The following is a 25,718-nucleotide window of genomic DNA, read 5'->3' as shown; positions in this document are numbered from 1 at the left end:
GAGGGATTGGGGGCAGGAGGAGAAGGGGATGACAGAGGATGAGATGGCTGGTTGGCATCACCGACTCAATGGACATGAGTTTGGGTGAACTCCGGTAGTTGGTGATGGACAGGGAGGCCTGGCATGCTGCGATTCATGGGGTCATAAAATGTCGGACACGACTGAGCAACTGAACTGAACTAATTGAACTGATAGAAATGTAGCCTCTGCCCTTGAGAAGTTCACCCTCAGTGGAACTACTGAGTCATATATAGCAGCTATGATTTTGGAGTCAGTTCAGTTCAGTTCAGTCACTCAGTCGTGTCCGACTCTTTGTGACCCCATGAATTGCAGCACACCAGGCCTCCCTGCCCAGCACCAACCCCCGGAGTCTCCCCAAACCCATGTCCATTGTGTCACTGATGCCATCCAACCATCTCATCCTGTATCGTCCTCATCTCATCCTGTATCGATCTCCTTTAGGATGGACTGGTTGGACCTCCTTGTTGTCCAAGGGACTCTCAAGAGTCTTCTCCAACACCACAGTTCAAAAGCATCAATTCTTCAGTGCTCAGCTTTCTTTACAGTCCAACTCTCACATCCATACATGACTACTGGAAAAACCATAGTGTTGACTAGATGGATCTTTGTTGGCAAAGTAATGTCTCTGCTTTTTAATATGCTGTCTATATTGGTCATAACTTTTCTTCCAAGAAGTAAGAGCTTTTTATTTTCATGGCTGCAATCACCATCTGCAGTGATTTTGGAGCCCAGAAAAATAAAGTCAGCCACTGTTTCCCCATCTGTTTGCCATGAAGTGATGGGACCAAATGCCATGATCTTTGTTTTCTGAATGTTGAGCTTTAAGCCAACTGTTTCACTCTCCTCTTTCACTTTCATCAAGAAGCTCTTTAGTTCCTCTTCACTTTCTGCCATAAGGGTGGTCTCATCTGCATATCTGAGGTTATTGATATTTCTCCTGGCAATCTTGTTTCCAGCTTGTGCTTCTTCCAGCCCAGTGTTTCTCATGATGTATTCTTCATATAAGTTAAATAAGCAGGGTGACAATATACAGCCTTGACGTACTCCTTTTCCTATTTGGATCCAGTCTGTTGTTCCATGTCCAGTTCTAACTATTGCTTCCTAATCTGCATATAGGTTTCTCAAGAGGCAGGTCAGGTGGTCTGGTATTCCCATTTCTTTCAGAATTTTCCAGTTTATTGTGATCCACGCAGTCAAAGGCTTTGGCATAGTCAATAAAGCAGAAATAGATGTTTTTCTGGAACTCTCTTGCTTTTTCCATGATCCAGCGGATGTTGGCAATTTGATCTCTGTTTCTTCTGCCTTTTCTAAAACCAGCTTGAACATCTGGAAGTTCGCGGTTCATGTATTGCTGAAGCCTGGCTTGAAGAATTTTGAGCATTACTTTAGTAGCGTGTGAGATGAGTGCAATTGTGCAGTAGTTTGAACACTCTTTGGCATTGACTTTCTTTGGGATTGGAATGAAAATAGGCCAACTTGATTTGAATTCTGGATTCTAAAAGTGTTAGTTCTATTCTTATAGGCCAATGACTGGCCTCCTGGAGTCTCAGTTTTCCCAATGGCTCCTTTTCCTTCTTTGGGTCCAGATGTGACTTATTTAAAATTACATGACAGGACTTCCCTGGTGATCCAGTGGTTAAGAAGAATCTACCTGCCAATGCTTGGGACACAGGTTTGACCCCTGGTCTGGGAAGATCCCACATGCCACAAGGCAATGAAGCCCACGAACTGCCAATACTGAAGGCCTCAAGCCCTAGGGCCTGGGCTCCTCAACCAGAGAAGCCACCTCAATGAGAAGCCTGCCCACCATAATGAAGAGTAGCCCCTGCTCTCTTTGCAACTAGAGAAAGCCCGAGTGCAGCAACAAAGACCCAGTGCAATAAAAAAATTCTTTTAATTTTTTAAATTAAGAGAAGGAAAAAAAATGAGAGAAGATCCCTTCTAGTACTGACTCTTGTTGGCCCTGTTCTCCATCTTCACAAAAGTTGGATTTCCATTCATACACTGTATAATATGGGTCTTCTATACCATACTCTTGAGTTATATAAGGGCAGGGACCACAGCTATTTTTTTCACCAGAGTTCACTTAGCTCATAACACAACCCTGGCACATAGAGTCCACTAATAGATACAAGCCATTCTTATTCTTTTTACCTTGGTTTCCAGGATTAAGTCTGAACAGACCCGTTTACTCTGACCCTTCCTTGCTTGAGTCAGGTACTTGTCCTATGTCATACCCCCAACCAGAATGTCAGCATGAGCAGTGCTTCCATCAGTTTGAGCCATTACAGAAAACAGAGTTAGGTTCCTGAAGGATCATTGATACACACTGAATGAACAAATAAAATACTAATTGCAATGGTCTTATTTTACTGGCTTTTCAAGCCCTTAAAAAGGTTCTCTTAGATAGAGTTGTGTCACTCAAGCAACCGTTTTCCCTGTAGAGTCCTAATCACTACAGCTCTGTTTTCCAGGTCAAAAAGATTAATTCAAATGATCTCCTCTATTCCTTCATATTAGATTACATGGTCTGAAAGTACATCCCTCTTTCTCTAGAACCTGGAGGCAAACCTGAAATTGTAAATAAAAATCAAGAGAACCCTCAAGCTATACACATTGATTTTGAAGACAAGAAAGATAGGGTTTTTCTGCTCTGAAAATAAGAAAAAGTAGAATGAATAGAACCTTTAATGAAGAAAGAATGACAGACTGAAATAGTGGAAAATAAATAACAAATAGCCAGAACTGATTTTCTTTGAGTTACTGAATTAGACTCCTTCTACTATTTCAAAGACTGATGATATCACATTTTTTTTTAATCCTGTGCTGGTCTCCAGGTCAGTCTTTAGGCAAAAAATTTTTACAGTAGCAGACAGTTCATTCATGATGCTTGTAGAAGACAGACCTCATAGCACTTTACCCCAAGTCTGTTTTGCCCTGAGAGTCCAACAAAGCACTCTACTAGGGAGGTTTCCAAGTGACATTTGATCTTTCTGTTCTTGTCTCCCTGCTAGTTTGGGCTCCCTCTAAAATAGACTGATGATTAGAAACTGTCATTAGCTATCAATAGCCTAAGCTCAAGTTACTCTCACCCTAGTCTTACAAAATACATTGCAGGTCATACACATTCATATTCTCAAGCCTACAGAGTTCTAACTGTAAACAATAAAAGTGTAAAAGGTGAAAGTACTGGAGACCATAGACTAACCCTTCTCTGCCTGCCTTTTATCCCCACAGAACAGAGGACAAATTATAGATAGCTAGCTTTAAAAACCGGAGAAGGCAATGGCAGCCCACTCCAGTACTCTTACCTGGAAAATCCCATGGACGGAGGAGCCTGGTGGGCTGCAGTCCATGGGATCACTAAGAGTTGGACATGACTGAGCGACTTCACTTTCACTTTTCACTTTCATGCATTGAAGAAGGAAATGGCAACCCACTCCAGTGTTCTTGCCTGGAGAATCCCAGGGACGGAGGAGCCTGGTGGGCTGCAGTCCATGGGATCACTAAGAGTTGGACATGACTGAGCGACTTCACTTTCACTTTTCACTTTCATGCATTGAAGAAGGAAATGGCAACCCACTCCAGTGTTCTTGCCTGGAGAATCCCAGGGACGGGGGTGCCCAGTGGGCTGCCGTCTATGAGGTCACAGAGAGTTGGACACAACTGAAGCGACTTAGCAGCAGCAGCAGCAGCTTTAAAAACAATTATGAAATAGAAGCATTTGGAGAGAGTACAATTATCAAAAGCTGATTGTTTGGATGAAGGATCAGATATAAATATTAATAGAAAGGAAGAGCAATTGGCAACTGTGGCTGGGACAAAAGAAACTGTGACATAAGTAGGCTTTCCTCCCACTTTGATCCTGAGGTGATCCTGGAGATGGTGGGATCTTGCTGGCTTGCTGAGGAGCAGATCTACTGCCTTTTACAGTAGCATAAATTTACTGTATGCAAACAGAGAGAGAAGGAAGAATCTAGAAACTCCTTGGTCTAGACTCCTTCCATCTGGCAGATGCCTTACCAAGGTTAGGACTCAACACTTTCACTGCTGTGGCCCATGTTCAATTCCTGGCAAAAGAGATTGTGTTGGCCCAGTAGACAAAAGAATAGAGTTTGTCCGTTTCAAGGTTATAAGTTAAAAATACTGATCATAAAACAGTGGAAACAGTGTCAGACTTTATTTTGGGGAGCTCCAAAATCACTGTAGACGGTGATTACAGCCATGAAATTAAAAGAGGTTTACTCTTTGGAAGGAAACTTATGACCAACCTAGATAGTATATTCAAAAGCAGAGACATTACTTTGCCAACAAAGACCCGTCGAGTCAAGGCTATGGTTTTTCCAGTAGTCATGCATGGATATGAGAGCTGGACTGTGAAGAAAGCTGAGCACTGAAGAATTGATGCTTTTGACCTGTGGTGTTGAAGAAGACTCTTGAGAGTCCCTTGGACTGCAAGGAGATCCAACCAGTCCATTCTAAAGGAAATCAGTCCTGGGTGTTCTTTGGAAGGAATGATGCTAAAGCTGAAACTCCAGTACTTTGGACACCTCATGTGAAGAGTTGACTCATTGGAAAAGTCTCTGATGCTGGGAGGGATTGGGGGCAGGAGGAGAAGGGGACGACAGAGGATGAGATGGCTGGATGGCACCACTGACTCGATGGACATGAGTTTGAGTGAACTCCGGGAGTTGGTGATGGACAGGAAGGCCTGGTGTGCTGCAATTCATGGGGTGGCAAAGAGTCGGACACGACTGAATGACTGAACTGAACTGATCAGAAAATGGATTGAATATAAATGAGCCAATGATTTAACTCAAGGAAAATTACAACTCGAGCTAGAGAAAGAGCCATTTAATAAATTCAAAGAACCATGTGTGCTTAGTCACGCAGTTGTATACAACTCTTTGTGACCCCATGGACTGCAACCCACCAGGCTCCTCTGCTATGGGCTTTTTCAGGCAAGAATACTAGAATAGGTTGCCCTTTCCTTCTGGATCTTCCTGACCCAGGGATTGAACCCATGTCTCCTATGTCTCCTGCACTGTAGGCAGACTTTTTACCCACTGAACCATCAGGGAACCATAGAGTAAGGAAAAAATAAAGATAATAACAGAAATTAAGGAAATAGACAACAAAACAGTAGGCAGAGAGTGATCAAAAGCAGAAATCAACTATAATGGACTTGGACATGAGTTGCCCAGATTCCCCTTCAATGAAAGAGGGTGTTGTCGGAAGACAGTCTCCAATGTCAGCCCCTGGAAGAGTCCTTTAGCTGCAGGCAAATGCCCTTGCCCAAGGTCATACCCTTCCCTGAGCAGCCCACAACCCAGTAACTTGGCTAGGACATAGGGAAGAAACACTTGATCTAAGGTGGGCTAAATGACATTTTAGTACCACAGCTGGTCCCAGAGGTTCTTCAGAGTCTGCTTCCTGAAGAACCCGACCTGGACATTGGTCTTTGGGAAGATTAATAACATGAATAAACCTTTAAAAAGACTGAATAAGAAAACAAGAGAAAAATCAAATAAACAAAACATAGAATCTAACAGAAATCAACCAACAGAGCAGAAAAATAAACCTACAGTGATAAATTTGAAAACCTGCAAGAAACAAATTTCTGCAAAAATATGAAATAAGTAGCATAAAAATAGGAAACTTGAACAATCCAATAATGATTTAAGAAACTGAAATGATCATCACCTATTTCCCTCAATACAAATCATGCCTAGATGTTTTCACATGTGAATCACAAGCTTTCAACCACTAAACAATTCCCTTATTATACAAATTGTTCCAAAGACTAGAAAGAGATAATATTTCTAAATTCTGTAAATGAACCCATATAATCTACATTATTAAAAATTTGGTATGTAAAAAATATGATCAAGCTAATCACTCATGTAAAGCAAAAATTTCAAATAAAATATGAGCTAATTGAATCTAAGAGTTTTTTAATGCATTTTAATATTAGTTGGTCATAGCACATAATCAAAAGTTAAATATAAAAATTTTAATTAAAACATAAATAAATTTTTAAAATATTTTTAATCATGAGGCCATAATGGTACTCAAAAAAGAAAGAGGGAAAGAAAAGTTCTTCTTTACAGTAGAACGTCAGCTAAAAATTGAATAAAGTGATAAGATTTTGCCACCTTCTGTAATTATTGATTCAGATATGGATGACTATTGGTTGCTAAAACTCATTAAGGAAAGGTTTGTTGGGAAGAGGCGAGACAGTCACATAGCATCAAAGTATCACCTTAAAGAGTAGTTACAAATTCCAAAATGAAATCTGCATCTAGACCTTGGAGAAATCTGGTGGTCACCACTTTAATAAAGTGTTAATATTTTTAATATAATGATGAGAAATCTGTGTACCTTCTCACATAATGCAGTATAAAGTCCTCAATCTCATGCATGAAGTATTCTTGACAAAAATGTTTTATCTGAGTCTAATCAAGCTTCCAGGCTTAATTTCTAGGTTACAGAAAATATAGAAAATTATTCAAAGAACACTATAAGGAGACAAACAAACCAGAACATAGTATACTGTACAAGAAAACTGACCTTTGTCAATGTCATTAAAAACAAACAAAAAGAAACACAAGATCTTTTTTCATTAAAAGGAACTAAAAAGATATAACAATCAAATAGAAGGTCTAAGACTCTATTCAAGCCCAGATTTTTAAAAGAAAACTACAGAACATATTTTGGGGACAATTAAGCATATTTGAATATGAACTAGACATTAGATTCTATTATGGAATGGACGTTTATTTCTTAGGTTTCATAATGATAGCATGATTATGGAAAAGAATGTCCTTATTCTTAGAAGATGTATTGAGGGGCCAAGAATGTGTCTGCTTACTCTATTTGGCAGGGAATCAACAACAAATAGAAAATGAGGTTAATCAAATATGGCCAAATGTTAACAAATGGTAAATTATTTCTGTTCTCTCAACTTTTCTTTGGTATAAATTTTTTAAATATAAAATATAATAACAAAATGAATCATGATAAGCTAGCAGTATAAAAAAATACAAGTGTGTTTCAACATTTGAAATTGATCAGTTTGGGGTTTCTGTTTTATCATACTAATTAACTAAGGGGAAAAAGTAATTTCTTTCAGTAATGCTGTATAGTTTTCTGTGTACAAGTCTTATGCCTTCTTAATTTATTCTTTAGTATTTTATGTCATATTTGATGCTATGGTAAATTGAATCATTTTAATCTCCTTTTCAGATCATCAATGCTAGTATAAAGCAATACAACTGACTTTTCCATGTGTTGAGTCTTACACTCTGCAAATCTAATTAGCTCTGATAGTTTTTGGTGGATGATTTAGAGTTTTCTATATGTAATACCATGTTGTGTGTGTATAGACATAAATTCATTTCTGCCTTTCCAAGTAAGATAATGTTTTTGTTTTTTGTTTTCTTGCCTAACTTCTCTGGTTAGAATTTCCAGCACCATGTTGAACAGGAGTGGTAAAAAATGGGCGTTCTTGCCTTGTTCCTGATTTTAGGAGGAAAACTTTCAGCTTTTCACCCTTGAGTATGAGATTAGCTGTGGGCTCTTCATATGTGACCTTTACCACATTGAGGAAGTTCCATTCTATTCCTTGATTATTCAACGTTTTCATCATGAAATAGTGTTCTGTGTATGTGTGCACATGAAGCCGCTTCAGTCTTGTCAGACTTGTCAGACTCTTTGCTACCCTATAGATTGCGGCCTGCCAGCCAGGTTTCTCTGTCCATTGGATTCTCTACGCAAGAATACTGGAGTGGGTTGCCATGCGCTCCTCCAGGGAATCTTCCTAGATTTTGTTAAATGCTTTTTCTGCATCAATTGAGATGTGTTTTTTTCTTCCTTCATTCTATTAATGGGTATATTATATTGATACTTCTCCAAAGAAGACATGTGGATGGCCAAAAGGCACATGAAAAGATGTTCAACATCACTAATTATTAGAGAAATATCAATCAAAACTACAATAGGTAACACCTTACAGTGGTCAGAATGCCCATCATCAAAGTCTATAAACAGGGAATTCCCCAGTGGTCCAGTAGTTAGAACTCAGAAAGTTCACTGCTGGGTGCCTGAGTTTGATTCTTAGTCAAAGAACTAACACCCTGCAAGGCCAGCAGCCCAGTGGGGGAAAAAAGTCTACGAATAATAAATTCTGGGGACAGTGTGGAGAAAAGAGAACCTTTGTATATTGTTGGTAGAAACATAAACTGGTACAATCACCATGGAGAACAGTATGCAGGTTGCTTAGAAACTAAAAACAGAGTTGGCATATGGTTCAGCAATCTTATTCCTGGGCATATACCCAGAAAAGACAAAAACTAGCTGGAAAAAATACACTCCAATGTTCATAGTAGCACTATTTACAATAGCCAAGATGTGGAAGCAATCCAAATATCCAACAACAGATGAGTGGATAAAGAAAATGTGGTGTGTGTGCATTGGAATACATACCAATGGAATATTACTCAGCAATAAAAAATAATGAAATAATTCCATTTGCAGCAACATAGATGAATCGACTTAGCAGCAGTAGCAGCAGCAGATGAATCTAGAGATTATCATATTAAATGAAATACATCACACAAAAGCAAATATCACTCATATGTGGAATCTAAAAAGAAAAAATGACACAAATGAACTTATTTGCAAAACAGAAATAGAATCACAGAAGTAGAACACAAATTTAAGGTTACCAAAGAGGAAGGGGGAGGAGGAATAAACGGAGAATTTTGGATTAATGAGTACACACTACTATATATAAAACAGATAAAGGCCTACTGTATAGCACAAGGAATATTTTATATCTTATAATAATGTATAATGGAAAATAATCTGAAAAAGTATACCTCAAGGCAATGGCAACCCACTCCAGTACTCTTGCCTGGAAAATCCCATGGATGGAGGAGCCTGGTGGGCTGCAGTCCATGGGGTCGAGACTGAGCAACTTCACTTTCACTTTCCACTTTCATGCATTGGAGAAGGCAATGGCACCCCACTCCAGTACTCTTGCCTGGAAAATTCCGTGGACGGAGGAGCCTGGTGGGCTGCAGTCCATGGGGTCGCGACTGAGTGACTTCACTTTCACTTTTCACTTTCATGCATTGGAGAAGGAAATGGCAACCCACTCCAGTGTTCTTGCCTGGAGAATCCCAGGGAAGGTGGAACCTGGTGGGCTGCTGTCTCTGGGGTCTCACAGAGTCGGACACGACTGAAGCGACTTAGCAGCAGCAGCATGTATGTGTGTATGTATATGTATACCTGGGCTTCCCCGTGACTCAGTGGTAAAAGAATCCACCTGCCAAGCAGGAGACATGCATTTGATCCCTGGAGAAGGAAAATTCCCTGGAGAAGGAAATGGCAACCCACTCCAATATTCTTACCTGGGAAATCCCATGGACAGAGGAGCCTGGTGGGCTATAGTCCCTGGGGTCACAAAAGAGTTGGACATGGTTGGACATGACTTAGCAACTAAACAACAACAAATATGTATACCTATAACTGAACCACTTTGCTATATACCTGAAATATTATACATCAACTATACTAAAAAAAAAAAAAGTAGGATCTTCTGCAAAACAACTGACTAGACTCTTCAAAAAACACTGTAAATGGGAATTTCCTGGCAATACAGTGGTTGGGACCCCACACTTTCACTGCTCAGGGCACAGTTCAATCCCTGGTAGGGGAACAAAGATTCTGCAAGTCACACAGTGAGGGCCAAAAAAAAAAAGAATATAATGAAAATAATGGGGAAATTGATTCTGAAAAAGGTTTAATAACAGTATAATGTGTAAACTTTGACTGGATTTTGCTTAGAAACATTTTGAACAAATGTGAAAATGAAATACTCTGGTTACTAGATATTATGGATGTGTATTATTTTCACCAAGATGATAATGGTATTATGCTCATGTAACAGTTATCTTTTTCTTAAGAATTAAATGCAGACTTTTTTGGTAAAATATCATGCTTTCTACAAATTTTAAATAATTTAGTAAAAATTTGTATATGCTAAAATAATACATACCAAATATAGAAAAATATTAACACATTAAATTTAGGTGGAGGGAATATAGGTATTCACCATATTGTTTTTTCAATTCTATGTATTTTAGTGTTTTCATAATGAAGTGAAGTGAAATTCACTCAGCTGTGTCCAACTCTTTGTGACTCCATGGACTATACAGTCCATGGAATTCTCCAGGCCAGAATACTGGAGTGGGTAGCCTTTCCCTTCTCCAGGGGATCTTCCAAACCCAGGGATTGAACCCAGGTCCCCTGCATTGCAGGCAGATTCATTAATAGCTGAGCCACAAGGGAAGCCCAAGGATACTGGAGTGGGTAGCCTATCCCTTCTCCAGCAGATCTTCCCACCCAGGAATCAAACCGGGGTCTCCTGCATTGCAGGCAGATTCTTTACCAACTAAGCTATCAGGGATGGAAAGGGAGATAATTAGGAATATACTGTTTACTGTTTCATATACAGTTTCATAATGAAGGTCTGGAGAAGAAAGGGGAAATCTATGACTTCTCTCCCTTTAATGTATCACAGCCTTGTCCTGGCAAAGGGGCTTGCCCCGTAAATGACTACTGGAAAAACAAAAGCAAACACATCACTTTGCAGACAAAGGTCTGTATAGACAAAGCTATGGTTTTTCCGGTAGTTATGTATGGCTGAGAGAGTTGGACCATAAAGAAGGTTGGGCTGAGCGCATAATTGATGCTTTCAAATTGTGGTGCTGGAAAAAACTCTTGGGAGTCCCTTGGACTGCAAGGAGATCAAACCAGTCAATCCTAAAGGAAACCAACTCTATTTATTGGAAGAACTCATGCAGAGGCTGACGCCCGGATACTTTCTTTGGCCACCTGATTTGAAGAGCCAACTCACTGGAAAAAACCCTGATGCTGGGAAAGGTTGAAGGCAAAAGAAGAGGACAGCAGAGGATGAGATGGTTAGATAGCATCAGAGACTCATCACGGACTCATCACGGACATGATTTGCGCAAACTCCTGGACATAGTGAAGGGCAGGGAAGCCTGGCAGGCTTCAGTCCATGGGGTCAAAAGAGTAGGACACGACTTACCAACTGGACAACAACACGACTTCTCTTCAGGAAATATGCAAGTAAGAAAAAGAGTGAAGTGATATTTAAAGTACCTCAAGAGAAAAAAAAAATAGAATTTTGTGTTTGGCAAAATTATCCTTCAAAAGTGAAGGAGAAATACTTTCTCAGACAAAAACTGAGGGACTTGGTCACCAGTAGATGGGTCTCCAAAGAATAGTTAGAAAATTTTCAGAGGAGGGTGCAGAAAGAGTGGAAAGGCTGAAAAAAGTTTTCCGAAGGGTGGTCGCAAGAGGCTGCCATTACGGGACCTTACCAATTTCTGATGTCTGGGTTTCCGCATCGCAAAGTCCACAAGATGCCGCACAACCAGAGTACCTGTGCAGCCCAGTCTGCGTGTGCCGCTGGGTTAATTCTGACTGGAGCCACAATGGGAGACGCGCAGGTTCCGGAAATGTGGCTCACGCCTCTGGATCAAAGAAGAAAGCGGATGCCGGCTCCCTCTCTCCTGGGGCCCCGCCCACTGATACATTTCAGGAGCAAACCCCGTCCAGCCAGGGGTCTTTTGAAGGTGGTGAAAGAGCAACGTCTCACAGAAAGGGAGCTCTGAGGGGATGCTTGGAGCTTGGGAGAGACTCTATAAAGGTCCCTAATCCAATTGGGGTTTCAGGGAGGATCGGGAGCTGAGTACTGAAAGAGTTATCTAGGCAAAGAGGAATGGGAAGAGCCTTCTGGGCAGAAATTGATGGAGAAAGATCTTGAGGTAGAAAAAAAGCTTAGCAGCAGACTTGTAGGCAGAGGCGGGTTTATAGTGAAGCTAATGAAGCTGAAGTTTCAGAACCTGTCATTTGCATTACTTTCAAGGCTCAGTACTAAGTTTTACATTATTTTTCTCAAAGAGGGACACTCGAATTGTGTAAGGTTTAGACCTCACAAAATGACTCCATATAGGGAGCCAGTGGAAAAGAGGAACATGATCAGATAATTGTTTATAAGAATGATTATCTGATAGGTGATAATCGGGATAGATAGGAGTAAAGTGGGGAGGTCAGATGAGACAGTGGTCTGGATTACTGCGGTTGCAGTGAAGATGGAGAGAAGAAGATGGATTTCACATACAGTTAAGAGAGAGAAGTGCAGGACTTGTTGACTTACTGACCCTATCTATAAATAAAACAGTACCTACTACGCCACCAGGCTTCCCTTGTGGCTCTGCTGGTAAAGAATCCGCCTGCAATGCAGGATACCTGGGTTTGATCCCTGGGTTGGGAAGATACCCTGGAGAAGGGAAAGGCTATCCACTCCAGTATTCTGGCCTGGAGAATTCCATGGACTATACAGTCCATGGGATCACAAAGAGTTGGACACAACTGATTGACTTCCACTTTCACTATGCCACCAGTTAAGAGCTGTGATCTTACCCTGCTTCTTATAGTCTAAGCAATAGTAATTTTCAACAGGTTGAAAACAAATGTCTTTAAAAAGTATGAAATGAACACATGACAAAGATTTTACTCATCATAATAAACTACTCATCCATTATTATCTTAAATAATGAGGGAATCAGTAATATGGTAGGTTTTATTACTACCATATTTGAAGTAATATTTGATACCATATTTGAACAAGTATGAATTTGTTCAAATAAGAATTTGTATCAGAGATTTAGATTATCAGCCAAAGGGAAGCTGAAATAAATTTGCTAATAGTTGCAAAAACACTAATATCCTATTAAGCAATAAACTGTAATGTCAGGAGCTGGAAATAACTCCATCTCTACTAACAAAATCCATTTGTATTACTAGGGATAGGAATTATTTATGTTGCTCTCAGACAAGAATTATTTGCATTTCTATCAGTTTTCTGCCAAGTTGGCCTCTACTCCTACAAAGTTCTAAGACAGCTTATTCAACATAAGGTCAAAGATATACCCCAGGTGAAGAAGAAAATGGCAAACCATTTGAGTATTCTTGCCTGGAAAATCCCATGGACAGAGGAGCCTGGCATGCTACAATCCATGGGGTCGCAAAGAGTAGGACATGACTGAGCTCGCACACAGGCATACCCCAGCACTGCAATGAAAGACACTGAGCAATTTTTTTCTACCCATTTATAAGTTCTGGGCACTATTTTCAGGACACCTATATAATCACTAGACTGTAAGATTTAAAAGAGCAAGGATTTTGTTTAACTCATTGCTGAGTTATCAACATCTAGAACTATATACAGTATGTAGCTGGTTTGCAATAAATACATATTGAATGACTGAATGGAAGATGAGAAAGTAAGAATGTGAGTGTGAACAATGTCTGGTACAAGGACCTAGCAGTTGTAAAGTGGAGGGAGATACATATATAGACAGGCCTTTTTTTTTTTTTAAAGCTCATAGATGTTTAAAGCCAGATAAGGATCCAATGAAGAGAGACACTGAATACACTGTCGAGGAGGTGTTCCAGATACAACTGTTTTCAAAGGTTTACACCATTTAAGAATGTCAGGACCAGGGCCACAATCTCCTGGGCCTCTTCTCACTCCAAGCCTCTAAAAATTGAGGGAACAAGAGAGAGAGAGTTGGACTAGCTCAATGATTCTCACCAGTTTGGTCTTGTAGCTCCTCTGCACTCTTAAAAATTGAGAATTATTGAGATTTTGCTTGTCTATCAATAGTTGCCACATGAGACATTAAAACAGAGAAATTTTTCTAAAATATTTGTTCATTAAAAGTAATAATAAACCTGTTACTTAAATATCTTTATGAAACATATTTCTCTAAAAGAAAGGCAATGCCAAAGAATGCTCAAACTACCACACAATTGCACTCATCTCACACACTAGTAAAGTAATGCTCAAAATTCTCCAACCAAGGCTTTAGCAATACATGAACCATGAACTCCCAGATGTTCCAGCTGGTTTTAGAAAAGGCAGAGGAACCAGAGATCAAATTGCCAACATCTGCTGGATCATCAAAAAAGGAAGAGAGTTCCAGAAAAACATCTATTTCTGCTTTATTGACTATGCCAAAGCCTTTGACTGTGTGGATTACAATAAACTGTGGAAAATTCTGAAAGAGATGGGAATACCAGAGCACCTGACCTGCCTCTTGAGAAACCTATATGCAGGTCAGGAAGCAACAGTTAGAACTGGACATGGAACAACAGACTGGTTCCAAATAGGAAAAAGAGTATGTCAAAGCTGTATATTGTCACCCTGTTTATTTAACTTATATGCAGAGTACATCATGAGAAATGCTGGGCTGGAAGAAGCACAAGCTGGAATCAAGATTGCCAGGAGAAATATCAATAACCTCAGATATGCAGATGACACCACCTTATGGCAGAAAGTGAAGAGGAACTAAAAAGCCTCTTGATGAAAATGAAAGAGGAAAGTGAAAAAGTTGGCTTAAAGCTCAACATTCGGAAAACGAAGATCATGGCATCTGGTCCCGTCACTTCATGGGATATAGATGGGGAAACAGTGGAAAGTGTCAGACTTTATTTTGGGGGGCTCCAAAATCACTGCAGATGGTGATTGCAGCCATGAAATTAAAGGACACTTACTCCTTGGAAGGAAAGTTATGACCAACCTAGATAGCATATTGAAAAGCAGAGACATTACTTTCCCAACAAAGGTCTGTCTAGTCAAGGCTATGGTTTTTCCAGTAGTCATGTATGGATGTGAGAGTTGGACTGTGAAGAAGGCTGAGTGCTGAAGAATTGATGCTTTTGAACTGTGGTGTTGGAGAAGACTCTTGAGAGTCCCTTGGACTGCAAGGAGATCCAACCAGTCCATCCTAAAGCAGATCAGTCCTGGGTGTTCTTTGGAAGGACTGATGCTAAAGCTGAAACTCCAATAACTTTGGCCACCTCACGTGAAGAGTTGACTCACTGGAAAAGACTCTGATGCTGGGAGGGATTGGGAGCAGGAGGAGGATAAGGGGATGACAGAGGATGAGATGGCTGGATGGCATCACTGACTCGATGGACATGAGTTTGAGTGAAGTCCGGGAGTTGGTAATGGACAGGGAGGCCTGGTGTGCTGCAATTCATGGGGTCGCAAAGAGTCGGACACAACTGAGCCACTGAACTGAACTGAACTGCAAAGAAATTTAGCCAGAAGAGTTACATTGTTTTACAAACCTCTTGCAAATTAATGTCTGGCTTAATAGAGCTGGATTCTATTTTGTAAAAAAAAAAGCTTTAGAAAAAATGTAATATAGGTCAGAAAGTCAGCTCCAAAGAAAGGAAGATTTCTAGAGAAGAAATAAAAGAAACTAAAAATCTTTTATTTTCTTATTCCTTATTGACCTAACGAAATACATGAAAAGATGTCCTAATCATATATCACTAGGGAATTGCAAATTAAAATTGTACTACTGCACACCTTTAAGAATGGCCAAGATCCAAAGCACTAACAAGCAACCTCAAACACTAGTGAGGATGTGGAGCAGGAGAAAGTCTCATTCATTGCTGGTGGGAATACAGAACAGGAGAGCCACTTCGGAAGACTTTATAAGATTCAGAAATGACACTCCTTGATATTTACCCAAAAGAGTTGAAAACTGTGTGTTCACACAAAAACCTGCACACAAATGTTTATAGCAGCTTTATTCATAATTGCCAAAACTTGGAAGTAACCAAGGTGGCCTTCAAGATATGAATGGATATATTACGGTACATCCAGACAAAGGATTATCCAGCATTAAGTCAAAAACTGCTAAAAAACTGTATTAACTAAAACAAAACCAAATTACATTCTATCAATATATAGCTAGTAACAGTCACTTTCAGGTAAACCTTAAGTACAGAATACAGACATTCCCATCTGTACTTAAGGCATCAGGCCACACAGAGGATGGTGAGAACAGAGTATAGCAGTCATTGGGATGTGAATCACTTTAACTGTGGGCTCTCCACCATTTATCCTTTTCCCCCTAATTACTAGTAAGGATATTGAATCAATAATCAAAAACTTCTCATCAAGCAAAAGTCTAAGACCAGATGACTTCAGTGGTGAATTCTAGCTTTTTAAAACTTGAGGTAAAACCATATAAAACATTATGTTACAAATGTACAGGGCTTCCCAGACGGCACAGTGGTAAAGAATCCTCCTGCCAATGCAGGAGATGCAGGTTTGATCCCTGGGTCAGGAAGTTTCCCCTGGAGAAGGAAATAGCAAGTCCTCCACCAGTATTCTTGCCTGGAAAATTCCATGGACAGCAAAGCCTGGCAGACCGAAGTCCATGAGTTCCCAAAGAATCAAGCACAACTGAATGACTGAGTAATTGAGCACACCCATGCACACACCCACTACAGATATACAACATAGTAATTCGATATTTGATACTACAAAAATCTAGTTACCATGATTACCATAAAATTACCCTCTTCACCCATTTCTCCACCTCCCATTCCTTCCCTTCTGGTAATCACTTATTCTTTTTTAAAACGTGGTCCATTTGAAAGCAATGATGTTGATGTATCCAAACCAGGTTTCTTCCTCCTCCCCATTGTGATTAATCTTTTCATAATCTTCTTATTCCTATAAAGCAAATCAGAAAAGAATTTTGAAAAATGTTAAGAATAAGATAGATTATTCCATACCAAATCCTTGAAAATGATCAATAAAATAAGGAATACACTTCTGGAGTCTGAGTAGTTTGCCCTACCATCTAAAGGATTTTAAAAAATATTTTATGTGGTAAACAAAAGAAAGATTGTCCACTTAATAATATCAGGGTTCCTATTCTGTATACTACAATTGGTTCTGCCACCTTTATCTTTATACCCTCCCTTTCCTCCTCACGGCTTCTCTCCAAATGCCCTCTCTGTTCACAAAGCTCTTGGTATTCCCTTTAAAAAAAAAAGGACGGAAGGAAGGAAAGACACAAACAAGCTCCCTTGACATTACAGCCTGAATTGCTATCTCCTCTTGCTCAGGTCAAGTAGTAGAGATCATCAATATGACCTGTTCCTAGGTCTTCACATGCTCTACTCCAACTATCACCTGACCCTCTCAACTGACTCTCTAAAAGACCACCAGTAGTGTCCCAAATTGACATTCGCAACAGCACTGCATTAATCATCATCTTACATGGCTGTCTTACTGCCAACCATTTCCTTCTGAAACACTCTACCCTTGGCTTTCTCACTTCTCTCCCAACCTCTAGCTGCACTTTTTCAGTCTTCATTGTTCACTTGTCATCAATAAGCTGATTCTCTTTAAGATTTTTCTGCAGTCCCTCTAATTCCCAAAGGTGTTTCTCTCTAACCCATACTTTCTGAACACTGGACACATGTCAAGTATGTACCACATATAATTTTTGGCCATCGAGCTGAACTTCTATTAATACCTATCCTCTAATAAGATGGCATCCTGTTTCTCTACACTCCTGAAACTCTTACATTTCTGTTTAAATTATTTGTAAAGGTCATAAATTACATCTTTCCAGAATTATTACAATAATCTCTTATCTTTCAATCTAGTTTCTGTTGCAAGATTTCAGTCTACCATCCAAAAAAAAAAAAAATAGTATAATTTCCCATCACACCAATCTTACATCACCTCCAGCCAATTCTATCACCATAAGCTGGATTTTGTACTCATGGATGACCATTGGGAATTATGTGTCTACATAAAACCTAAAGCACTGCTTGTGTGTATTCCTAATGTGTATTTTCTTGGATGGAGGGTATGTCATTATTATCATTTTCTCAAAGAAGTCTTATGTCCCAAAAGTGACTGAGAGACTATGACCTGCAGGATAATATAAGAGACCTTTAATATAGATATAAAACCAGTAGTCTGCTCCTCCCCTTAATATTCTTACCCATCAATAAGCTTCAATTTACTGGTCTATTTGCAGTCCGTAAGTAGGTCATATTCTTCCACTTTCAGGTATTGGTATGGGTTGTTTTCACTACCAAAATGCCCAAATTGTTAATTTCTAACTGGTGAGTTCTTCCTCAGTACATGTAATCCTTTCTAAAATTTCCCTAAGTCACTCCAATATAAGTACTAACCATATATTTTCATAGCATCTCTTAGTCATTTTCATCCCGGCATGCTAAATGGGTTTTGTCTTATTAATTTTTGTATCCCCAGCTAAGTATCTGACATATGGTAGAACTCTAATTTTTTCTTTCTTAAAACAGATGTCTCCGACTTCCCTGGTGGTAGAGTCGATAAGAATCCAACTGCCAATGCAGCGGACGAGGTTCCAGTCCCTGGTCTGGGAAGATTCCACATGTTGAGAAGCAGCTAAGCCCATGCACCACAACTGCTGAAGCCTGTGCCTAGAGCCTGTGTCCCACAACAAGAGAAGCTACCACGACAAGCAGCCCATGCACTGCAATGAAGGGCAGCCCCAGCTCGATGCGACTAGAGAAAGCCCACATGCAGCAAAGAAGATCCAGCACAACCAAAAAACAATAACAACAAAAAGAACAGATCTCTCTAATACTGAGACAGTTAAGGTCCAACTTGTCAGATACTTTGTTAAGGTTGCTAAGAAGAAGCCATGTTTATCTGAGTTCTAATCTATCACTAAATTATGTTTGCTTCCTATTTCCCTGAAAGTTAAACTCACTCAGTCATGTACAACTCTTTGTGACCCCATGGGCTATACAGTCCATGGAATTCTCCAGGCCAGAATACTGGAGTGGGTAGCCTTTCCCTTCTCCAGGGGATCTTCCAAACCCAGGGATCAAACCCAGGTCTCTCACATTGCAGGTAGATTCTTTACCAGTTGAGCCACAAGGGAAACCCGAGAATACTGGAGTGGATAGTCTATCCCTTCTCTAGTGGATCTTCCCAACCCAGGAATCAAACCAGGGTCTCCTGCATTGCATGAAAATTCTATATGGCTTTCTGGATATATGGCATATGGATTCTGATCTATATGGCAAATTAATGAAACAGCATGCTTACCCTGTGCCTTTTCCCACCAAATTATCCAGAAACCCATCTAGCCATCTACTGTTCTGTGTGCCATACTTAAAAATATACTTAAGGGGTACCTCTTAGTGCATTCAGGGCATAACAGGTTGTCTTCCAGGTCTGGGGGTGCAAAAGTGCAGGCAGGTAACATGAAGAGGGAGGTCATCCTCCTGGGGGTGTCAGGCACCCAGGTCTGACCTGCTTGGAACTGCAGGCGAACCCAACCTTCTGTGTCTGCCAAGAGTGGTCTGCCATGGACCACACACCACCGGACACCTAGATGGGGAAAAACAAGCAAATATAAACTGCTAAGATCAGATAACAGCACCCCAATTCAACCCCTCAGTGAGTCTCTCTTAATTTCACTCTTATATTCTATTGATGAATCAACTGAATAAGAAGCATAAAAAATGTAGACCAAAAAACACCATAGTCTGATTCACAAACTACACAGCACAAGGGGCACCAACAATCAACTTTTGGGAAGCCTTGCTTTGTGTCTAGATTTTGCTAAGTTATTTACATGTATTAATATATTTATTCTTAAGAACATTATTAGTATTTGCTTTAATTTACAGGTGAAATAAATGAAGTTTACAGTGTTAAAAGAACATAATTTTCCCAGAACCAAAACAAAGATATAAGTATTCTAGACTCACGGTCCATTTGCCTAACCACTACATTGTACTACCTCAACCATAGAAAACAGGCAGAAAGAGCTTTGTTTAAAAGTCAAAGAAACAATCTAATTGGGGAGATGAGATATTTGAGAGACAACAGAGGAAGTCCTATCTACTGGGAGTAGATATCCAGTGTCTGAAATTTAGAGAAAGGATCAATCAATGTAGGTTTAAGTAGCTATAAAATCTCCCCACTCTATAAAACAGGAATAGAGATTACCATGCTCTTGGATAGTAGAACTAATATTGTTTAAATGGCTATACCACCCAAAGCAATCTACAGACTTAATGTGATCCCTATCGAATCACCCATGAGATTTTTCACAGAACTAGAACAAGTAATCCTAAAATTGATATGGAACCATAAGAGCCTGAATTATCAAACAATCCTGAGGAAAAAGAGCAAAGAAGGAGCATAAACCTCTCAGACTTCAGATAACACTACAAAGTACATTAATGAAAACAGCATGGTATTGGCACAAAAACAGACATTTGGGCCAATGGAATGGAAAAGAGAGCCCAGAAATGAACCCACACACTTGCCTCAACTAATCTTTGACAAAGGAGGCAAGAGTGTACAATGGAGAAGAGACAGTCTCTTCAGCAAATGGTGTTGGGAAAGTTACAGCTGCATGTAAATCAATCAAGGTAGAATGCATCCTTATGCCACATACAAAAACTAACTCAAAATGGCTTAAAGATTTAAATATAAGACATGACACCATAAAAGTAGAAATTTCCATATAATCCAGCCATCCATTTCCTATATTCAGACAAAACTATAATTCAAAACCATACATGCACCCCAGTGTTCATAGCAGCACTATTTACAATAGCCAAAACATGGGAAAAAATCTAAATGTCCATCAACAAATCGATAAAGAAGATGGAATGGAATGGAATGGCATATTGTGCTCACTCACTCAGTCATGTCCAACTCTTTGCAACCCCATGGACTGTAGCCTACCAGGCAAGAATTTCCCAGGCAAAAATATTGGAACAGGTTGCCATTTCCTTCAGGGGATCTTCCTGACCCAGGGATCAAACCCAATCTCCTATATTGGCAGGTGGATTCTTTACCACTGTGCCGTCTGGGAAGCCCCAACGGAATATTACTCAGCCATAAAAAAGAATGAAACAATGCCTTTCGCAGCAACATGGATGGACCTGGAGATTCTCATACTAAGTAAAGTAAGTCAGAAAGAGAAAGACAAATACCATATGATATCACTTACATGTGGAATCTAAAATATGGACACAAATGAACTTACCTACAAAGTGGAAACAGGTTCAGACACAGAGGATGAAGACTTGTGGTTGCCAAGGGGGAGGGGTGTGGGAAGGATGGATTGGAAGTTTGAGATTAGCAGATGCGAGCTATTATATATAGAACGGACACAAGGAGCTATATTCAATATCCCATGATGTCATAATGGAAAAGAATATGAAAAAGAATGTGTGTGTATATATAACTGAATCACTTTGCTATACAGTATAAATTAACACAATTTTGTAAATCAATTATGACTTCAATATAATAAATTTTAAAGAAATAAATTTAAAAAGAGTAAAGATGCTATGGCACAATATACATAGTGGCTAGGCACTCTCCTGTATCCCAGTAGGTGCTTGATAACTGCTAGATGAAGAGGAACTAAAATGGTAAGTGTGGGGTGCCACTCGCTCATATGGCACATTAATGAAAATTAGAAAGAGGTGTCATCGTTGGGGAAGCAGGTCTCCGAGACAGCTTTGTGGCTGGATACTGCTTTTGAAAATTAGTAAAAGGTGCTCATTTCTCCTCACAGAAGGAAGTATAGATGGGGGGTGGGGGGCAGTCAGCAGGCCAATTTTAGCTCCCAGTCTTTTCTTTTTTTGTCTGGGTTCTTTGTGTGGTGAACAATGCGCATGGCCACACAAGTCAGTCCTGAATAACAGGATTCAGACACCTCTGGAAATGGGGTAGAGGAGGGAAAAGAATTCAAGCCACAGAAGACAGTGACTTTGTACTGACCAGAGGTGGGTTGTTCTGGAAATGAAAACAGAAATATGAGATAGAGAAGCAGGAACTGGAGAAAGATGAAGCTAAGTTATGCTCACTCAAGATTTCTCAAGAAATATTTCAATTATTTATCACCTACTTTTAATATGCCAAGTTGTATCTCATAAGCCTCGCAGTCATTCTATGAAGTCAAATAGTTGAAATCTTCAATTTTATAAATCAGGATACTAGGGTTTACACTGAGAAACCTTGGGTTTCTCCAAGAGAAAGGGGAAGATCTCTGGCCGTGGATGACCTCACTCTCAGATTATGCTTTCTTCCCACCTTCTGCTTAGTGATGAGAAAGTGTCCCCAACTTAGTCACCTGACTCAGAGCCATTCAGGCAAAACTTGACTATCAATCGAAAGATAAGCCCTCTGTGAAGCTAACATTGCATCTGCAGCTATTTTAACCCTTTCACTGTAACTACCATTAGTATGTGTCTTCTGGGACTTCCTTGAAGGTCCAGTGGTTAAGACTTCACTCTTTCAATGCAGGGGGCACAGGTTCAATCCCTGGGTGGGGAACTAAGATCCCACATGCCATGTAGTGAAACCAAAAAATAAAGCAATTTTTTAAAAACAGAGTGCCTTCTTTCACTGGCATGGTAACCACTGTTTAAGGTTGATCTTACCTGAGGCTTGTGGCAGAAAGGATTCAGAGGCACGAAGGGCACGTGAATTCACAGCCTTTGGTTGAACAGCCTTTGCCGCAATTCTTGACCATGCTGCCAGCATGGCTACCTGAGGTGAAGTTACCACCTCAACCATGTTAGTCCTTTCCTGACTCTCACTCATCTTCCTTTTCTGTACACTTCCCCTCTTGGTCACCATGCTGTGCTTCCTTGAACATGAGTGCATTCGGGCCTCCCGTGATGATTTAGGAATATACTGCAAATGAAATTCACAATGAGTATACAGTTAAGTGCCACTGCCCTAAGCACATTTGTGCCGGTTTTATCATTCTTCATGCATTGACCTGTGTATGTCAGTGTAGAAATGGTTTAAGAATGTCAGTTCCCTCAAAGTAGTGACTCTCAGCTGGGAGAAATTTTGTTTGCTAAACTGTGTGTAGGGGGAGGGAGGTCACTGACACATTGTGGGTAGAATCCAGGGATATTTAGCTTACTAAACATCCTAAAATGCACAGGACAACCTGCAGGAGAAAAAGAAACTAATTGGCTCCAGATGCCAATTGTCTTGAATGAGAAACCTTGCCTTCGAGGTACAAGGTATAGAGATGGTGGAGAAGAGGGAAAATTTACAGAACTTACATCACCACATTCCTCACTCACCTGATCTTTTTCAGGAAAAGCATGTTCCTGGAGTCTCCGATAAACTTCTATTTTCTAAGGAAATTAACAAGGGAAATTAAAATTAAAGAGCTTTCCCAGTGGCTCAGAGGGTAAAGCATCTGCCTGCAATGCAGGAGACCTGGGTTCGATCCCAGGTCAGGAAAATCCTCTGGAGAAGGAAATGGCAACCAACTCCAGTGCTCTTGCCTGGAAAATTCCACAGATGGAGGAGCCTGTTAGGGTACAGTCCATGGGATCACAGAGTCGTACACGACCTAGCAACTTTACTTCTCATAAAAATTAAAAGCTGGCAGAGCTCCCACACTTGTTCCAAGCACCAGAGATTCCCACCAGTGCACTCACCTGGCCGTCAGTACTCAGCTTAAGTTGTTGGCACCAGTTCCGCAAAGTGTCCCGACTCACATCGTTAATCGGAGGCAATGTGGTCGGCAAGGGACAAAATGATCTTCTAAAGCTAGAACTTGGACAATCTTCCTCAAGCTCATTTGTTTGAGGAAGAGGAACTGAGGAAAGAAGGGAACCAAAACAGCAATTCATTAATCTATTTGAAAAAATCTTTTTAATTTTATGAAGTTCTAACTCCCCACAACTCAATTTGCACATATACATATCCAGTATTTTTTCTTCATCTTACAAATAAGGTAATAAATTCAGAATTCAATGACTTGCCCAAGATCACACCACCATGAAAATGGCAGACCTAGGACTCATACCCACATTTTGCAATTATAAATTTTTTTATACTACATTCAGCAAACTGTTTTTTTACAGCCATCACCAACTTCCTGAATAGAACATTACATTGGATTGCTCTCCAAAATGTCCAGATGCTGGTCCACAAACTATCTGTCCTTATAGAAATCATTAAAACCACCCTATCCAACAACAGTCCTCCATTCTGTCCACATGCCTCATTTTCTTCAACAAAGAAAAGTTACCCTGTCTCACATCACTTTGCTTAGATTTAATGTGTCACTATCTGCTCTATCCTGAAGCCCTTGTTATTTGCCCCTGCCAAATAAAAGCATTCTAAAAATACTTATTTGATGCCTCTATATGAAGCCCCAAGAACAGATACGAAGAATCGACTAGATATTTTATCAGTAATTACTCACCAAGCAAAAGACTAGATGTTTTCAAAGTGATTTAGCCTCCCAAATACCATCTGGTCTTATATGTGGAATTTAAAAAAGCTAAATTCAGGCACAGAGAGTATATTGGTGGTTGCCAGGAACTGGGGGCAGGGGAAATGGGGAGTTTCCCTGGATCAAAGGGTACAAATTTTCAGTTATAAGATGAGTATGTTCTAGGGATCTAATGCATATCAACATAACTATAGTTAATACTATAATGTATTCCTAAAAATTAGAGAGTAAATCTTAAAATGTTCTCCCCATGGTGAAGGGAGTTAACCGTGTGAGATGATGGATGTGTTCTTATTTTGTCATCATTTCTTAATTTCTTATTATTGTTCTTAATCTTATTTGGTCATCATTTTGCAATAGACACATACATCAATCATCACATTATATACCTTAAAATTACACAATGTTTTCTGTGTCAATTATATATAACAAAAAACTCAGAAAAAAAATGATCTGGTGTCTGTAAGAGGCACGTAAAAAGGGCATTCGCCAAAATGAAAGACTGGGCTTCGTGGGTTGGGAATTTGAGCTCACATCTAGTTGCTGCATAAGATCATGCTCTATTCAAAGCACTCCACTGTCTTTTTCAAAGTGAGACAGGGGTGCTTAGCGAATGAGAAGTATGAGAGTTTGAGAAATCTCTTACCACAGGTTATCAAGGTGAGAATTAAGCTGGGTGTCACATAGCTAAAAGTCAGGGGAACTTATTTTTCCTGGGCTTCCCAGAGTTGGAGGGGCCGCAAACTGAGCTAACCCTGTGGTCTTCATACCTTGATTATTTGTATTCAGTGCCTCCTCTTTGACTTGTGAAGTTGAGGAAACACCTGGTTCCACTTGATGGTCTTCAATAATTTCCTCATTAACTGGATACAATGTAAGAATCACATTTTCTTCATCTAAAGGCCCTTCAAAGAAATTCTGGAAAAGGAAGTGTCAATTACTGTTCTCATTTAATGCTGTACACTAAGATGTTTAACTTCATGGCACAACTAATGAATAAGAAATTGAGAAGCCAGCAGTTGGAAGGCAAGACTGAGATTCCTGAATTTGATATTAATTAGTAGACACTTTATTGTGAAGTGTGAAAGTGAAAGTTGCTCAGGCATTTCCAACTCCTTTTGACCCCATGGACTATACAGTCCATGGAAATCTCCAGGCCAGAATACTGGAGTGGGCTGCCATTCCCTTCTCCAGGGGATCTTCCCAACCCAGGGATTGAACCCAGGTTTCCTGAATTGCAAGCGGATTCTTTATCAACTGAGCCACCAGAGAAGCCCCCAGTAGACCCTTTATTAGAGAAGAAAAACAATGAGGAAATGAGCAAAAGTAGATTTATACCAACTCAATGACATGAGTTTGAGTAAGCTTCGGGAGTTGGTAATGGACAGGGAAGCCTGGCGTGCTGCAGTCCATGGGGTCGCAAAGAGTCGGACACGACCGACCAACTGAACTGAACTGACCAATAAGAAGAAATTAAAGCATAGA

The 25,718-nt window shown here is 40.0% G+C and overlaps 1 protein-coding gene across 3 annotated transcripts in view; it reads right to left on the bottom strand.

Moving 5' to 3' along the window:
* The window catches only part of DPPA2 (developmental pluripotency associated 2), a 38,152-nt gene that overhangs the window by 9,789 nt on the left and 2,645 nt on the right, over window positions 1–25,718 (bottom strand). The window contains exons 2-8 of one of the 3 annotated variants that reach the window (XM_086320744.1): window positions 25,004–25,151; window positions 23,431–23,591; window positions 23,068–23,121; window positions 22,408–22,663; window positions 19,132–19,327; window positions 16,602–16,654; window positions 8,506–8,602 (exon numbers count right to left, since the gene is read on the bottom strand). In XM_086320744.1, the coding sequence (XP_086176870.1) occupies window positions 8,520–8,602; window positions 16,602–16,654; window positions 19,132–19,327; window positions 22,408–22,663; window positions 23,068–23,121; window positions 23,431–23,591; window positions 25,004–25,151 (951 nt within the window). In that variant the 3' untranslated portion in view covers window positions 8,506–8,519. Of the gene's footprint in view, window positions 1–8,505; window positions 8,603–15,705; window positions 16,655–19,131; window positions 19,328–22,407; window positions 22,664–23,067; window positions 23,122–23,430; window positions 23,592–25,003; window positions 25,152–25,718 lie in introns of those variants that run through there. The other 2 variants (XM_086320763.1, XM_086320753.1) reach the window with 2 other exon arrangements.

This window comes from Bos grunniens, chromosome 1, assembly GCF_055505025.1.
Source record: "Bos grunniens cultivar Pamir isolate PY7600 chromosome 1, Bosgru_T2T1.0, whole genome shotgun sequence".
Taxonomy (NCBI): domain Eukaryota; kingdom Metazoa; phylum Chordata; class Mammalia; order Artiodactyla; family Bovidae; genus Bos; species Bos grunniens.
This window is presented reverse-complemented; position numbering and strand designations above follow the sequence as displayed.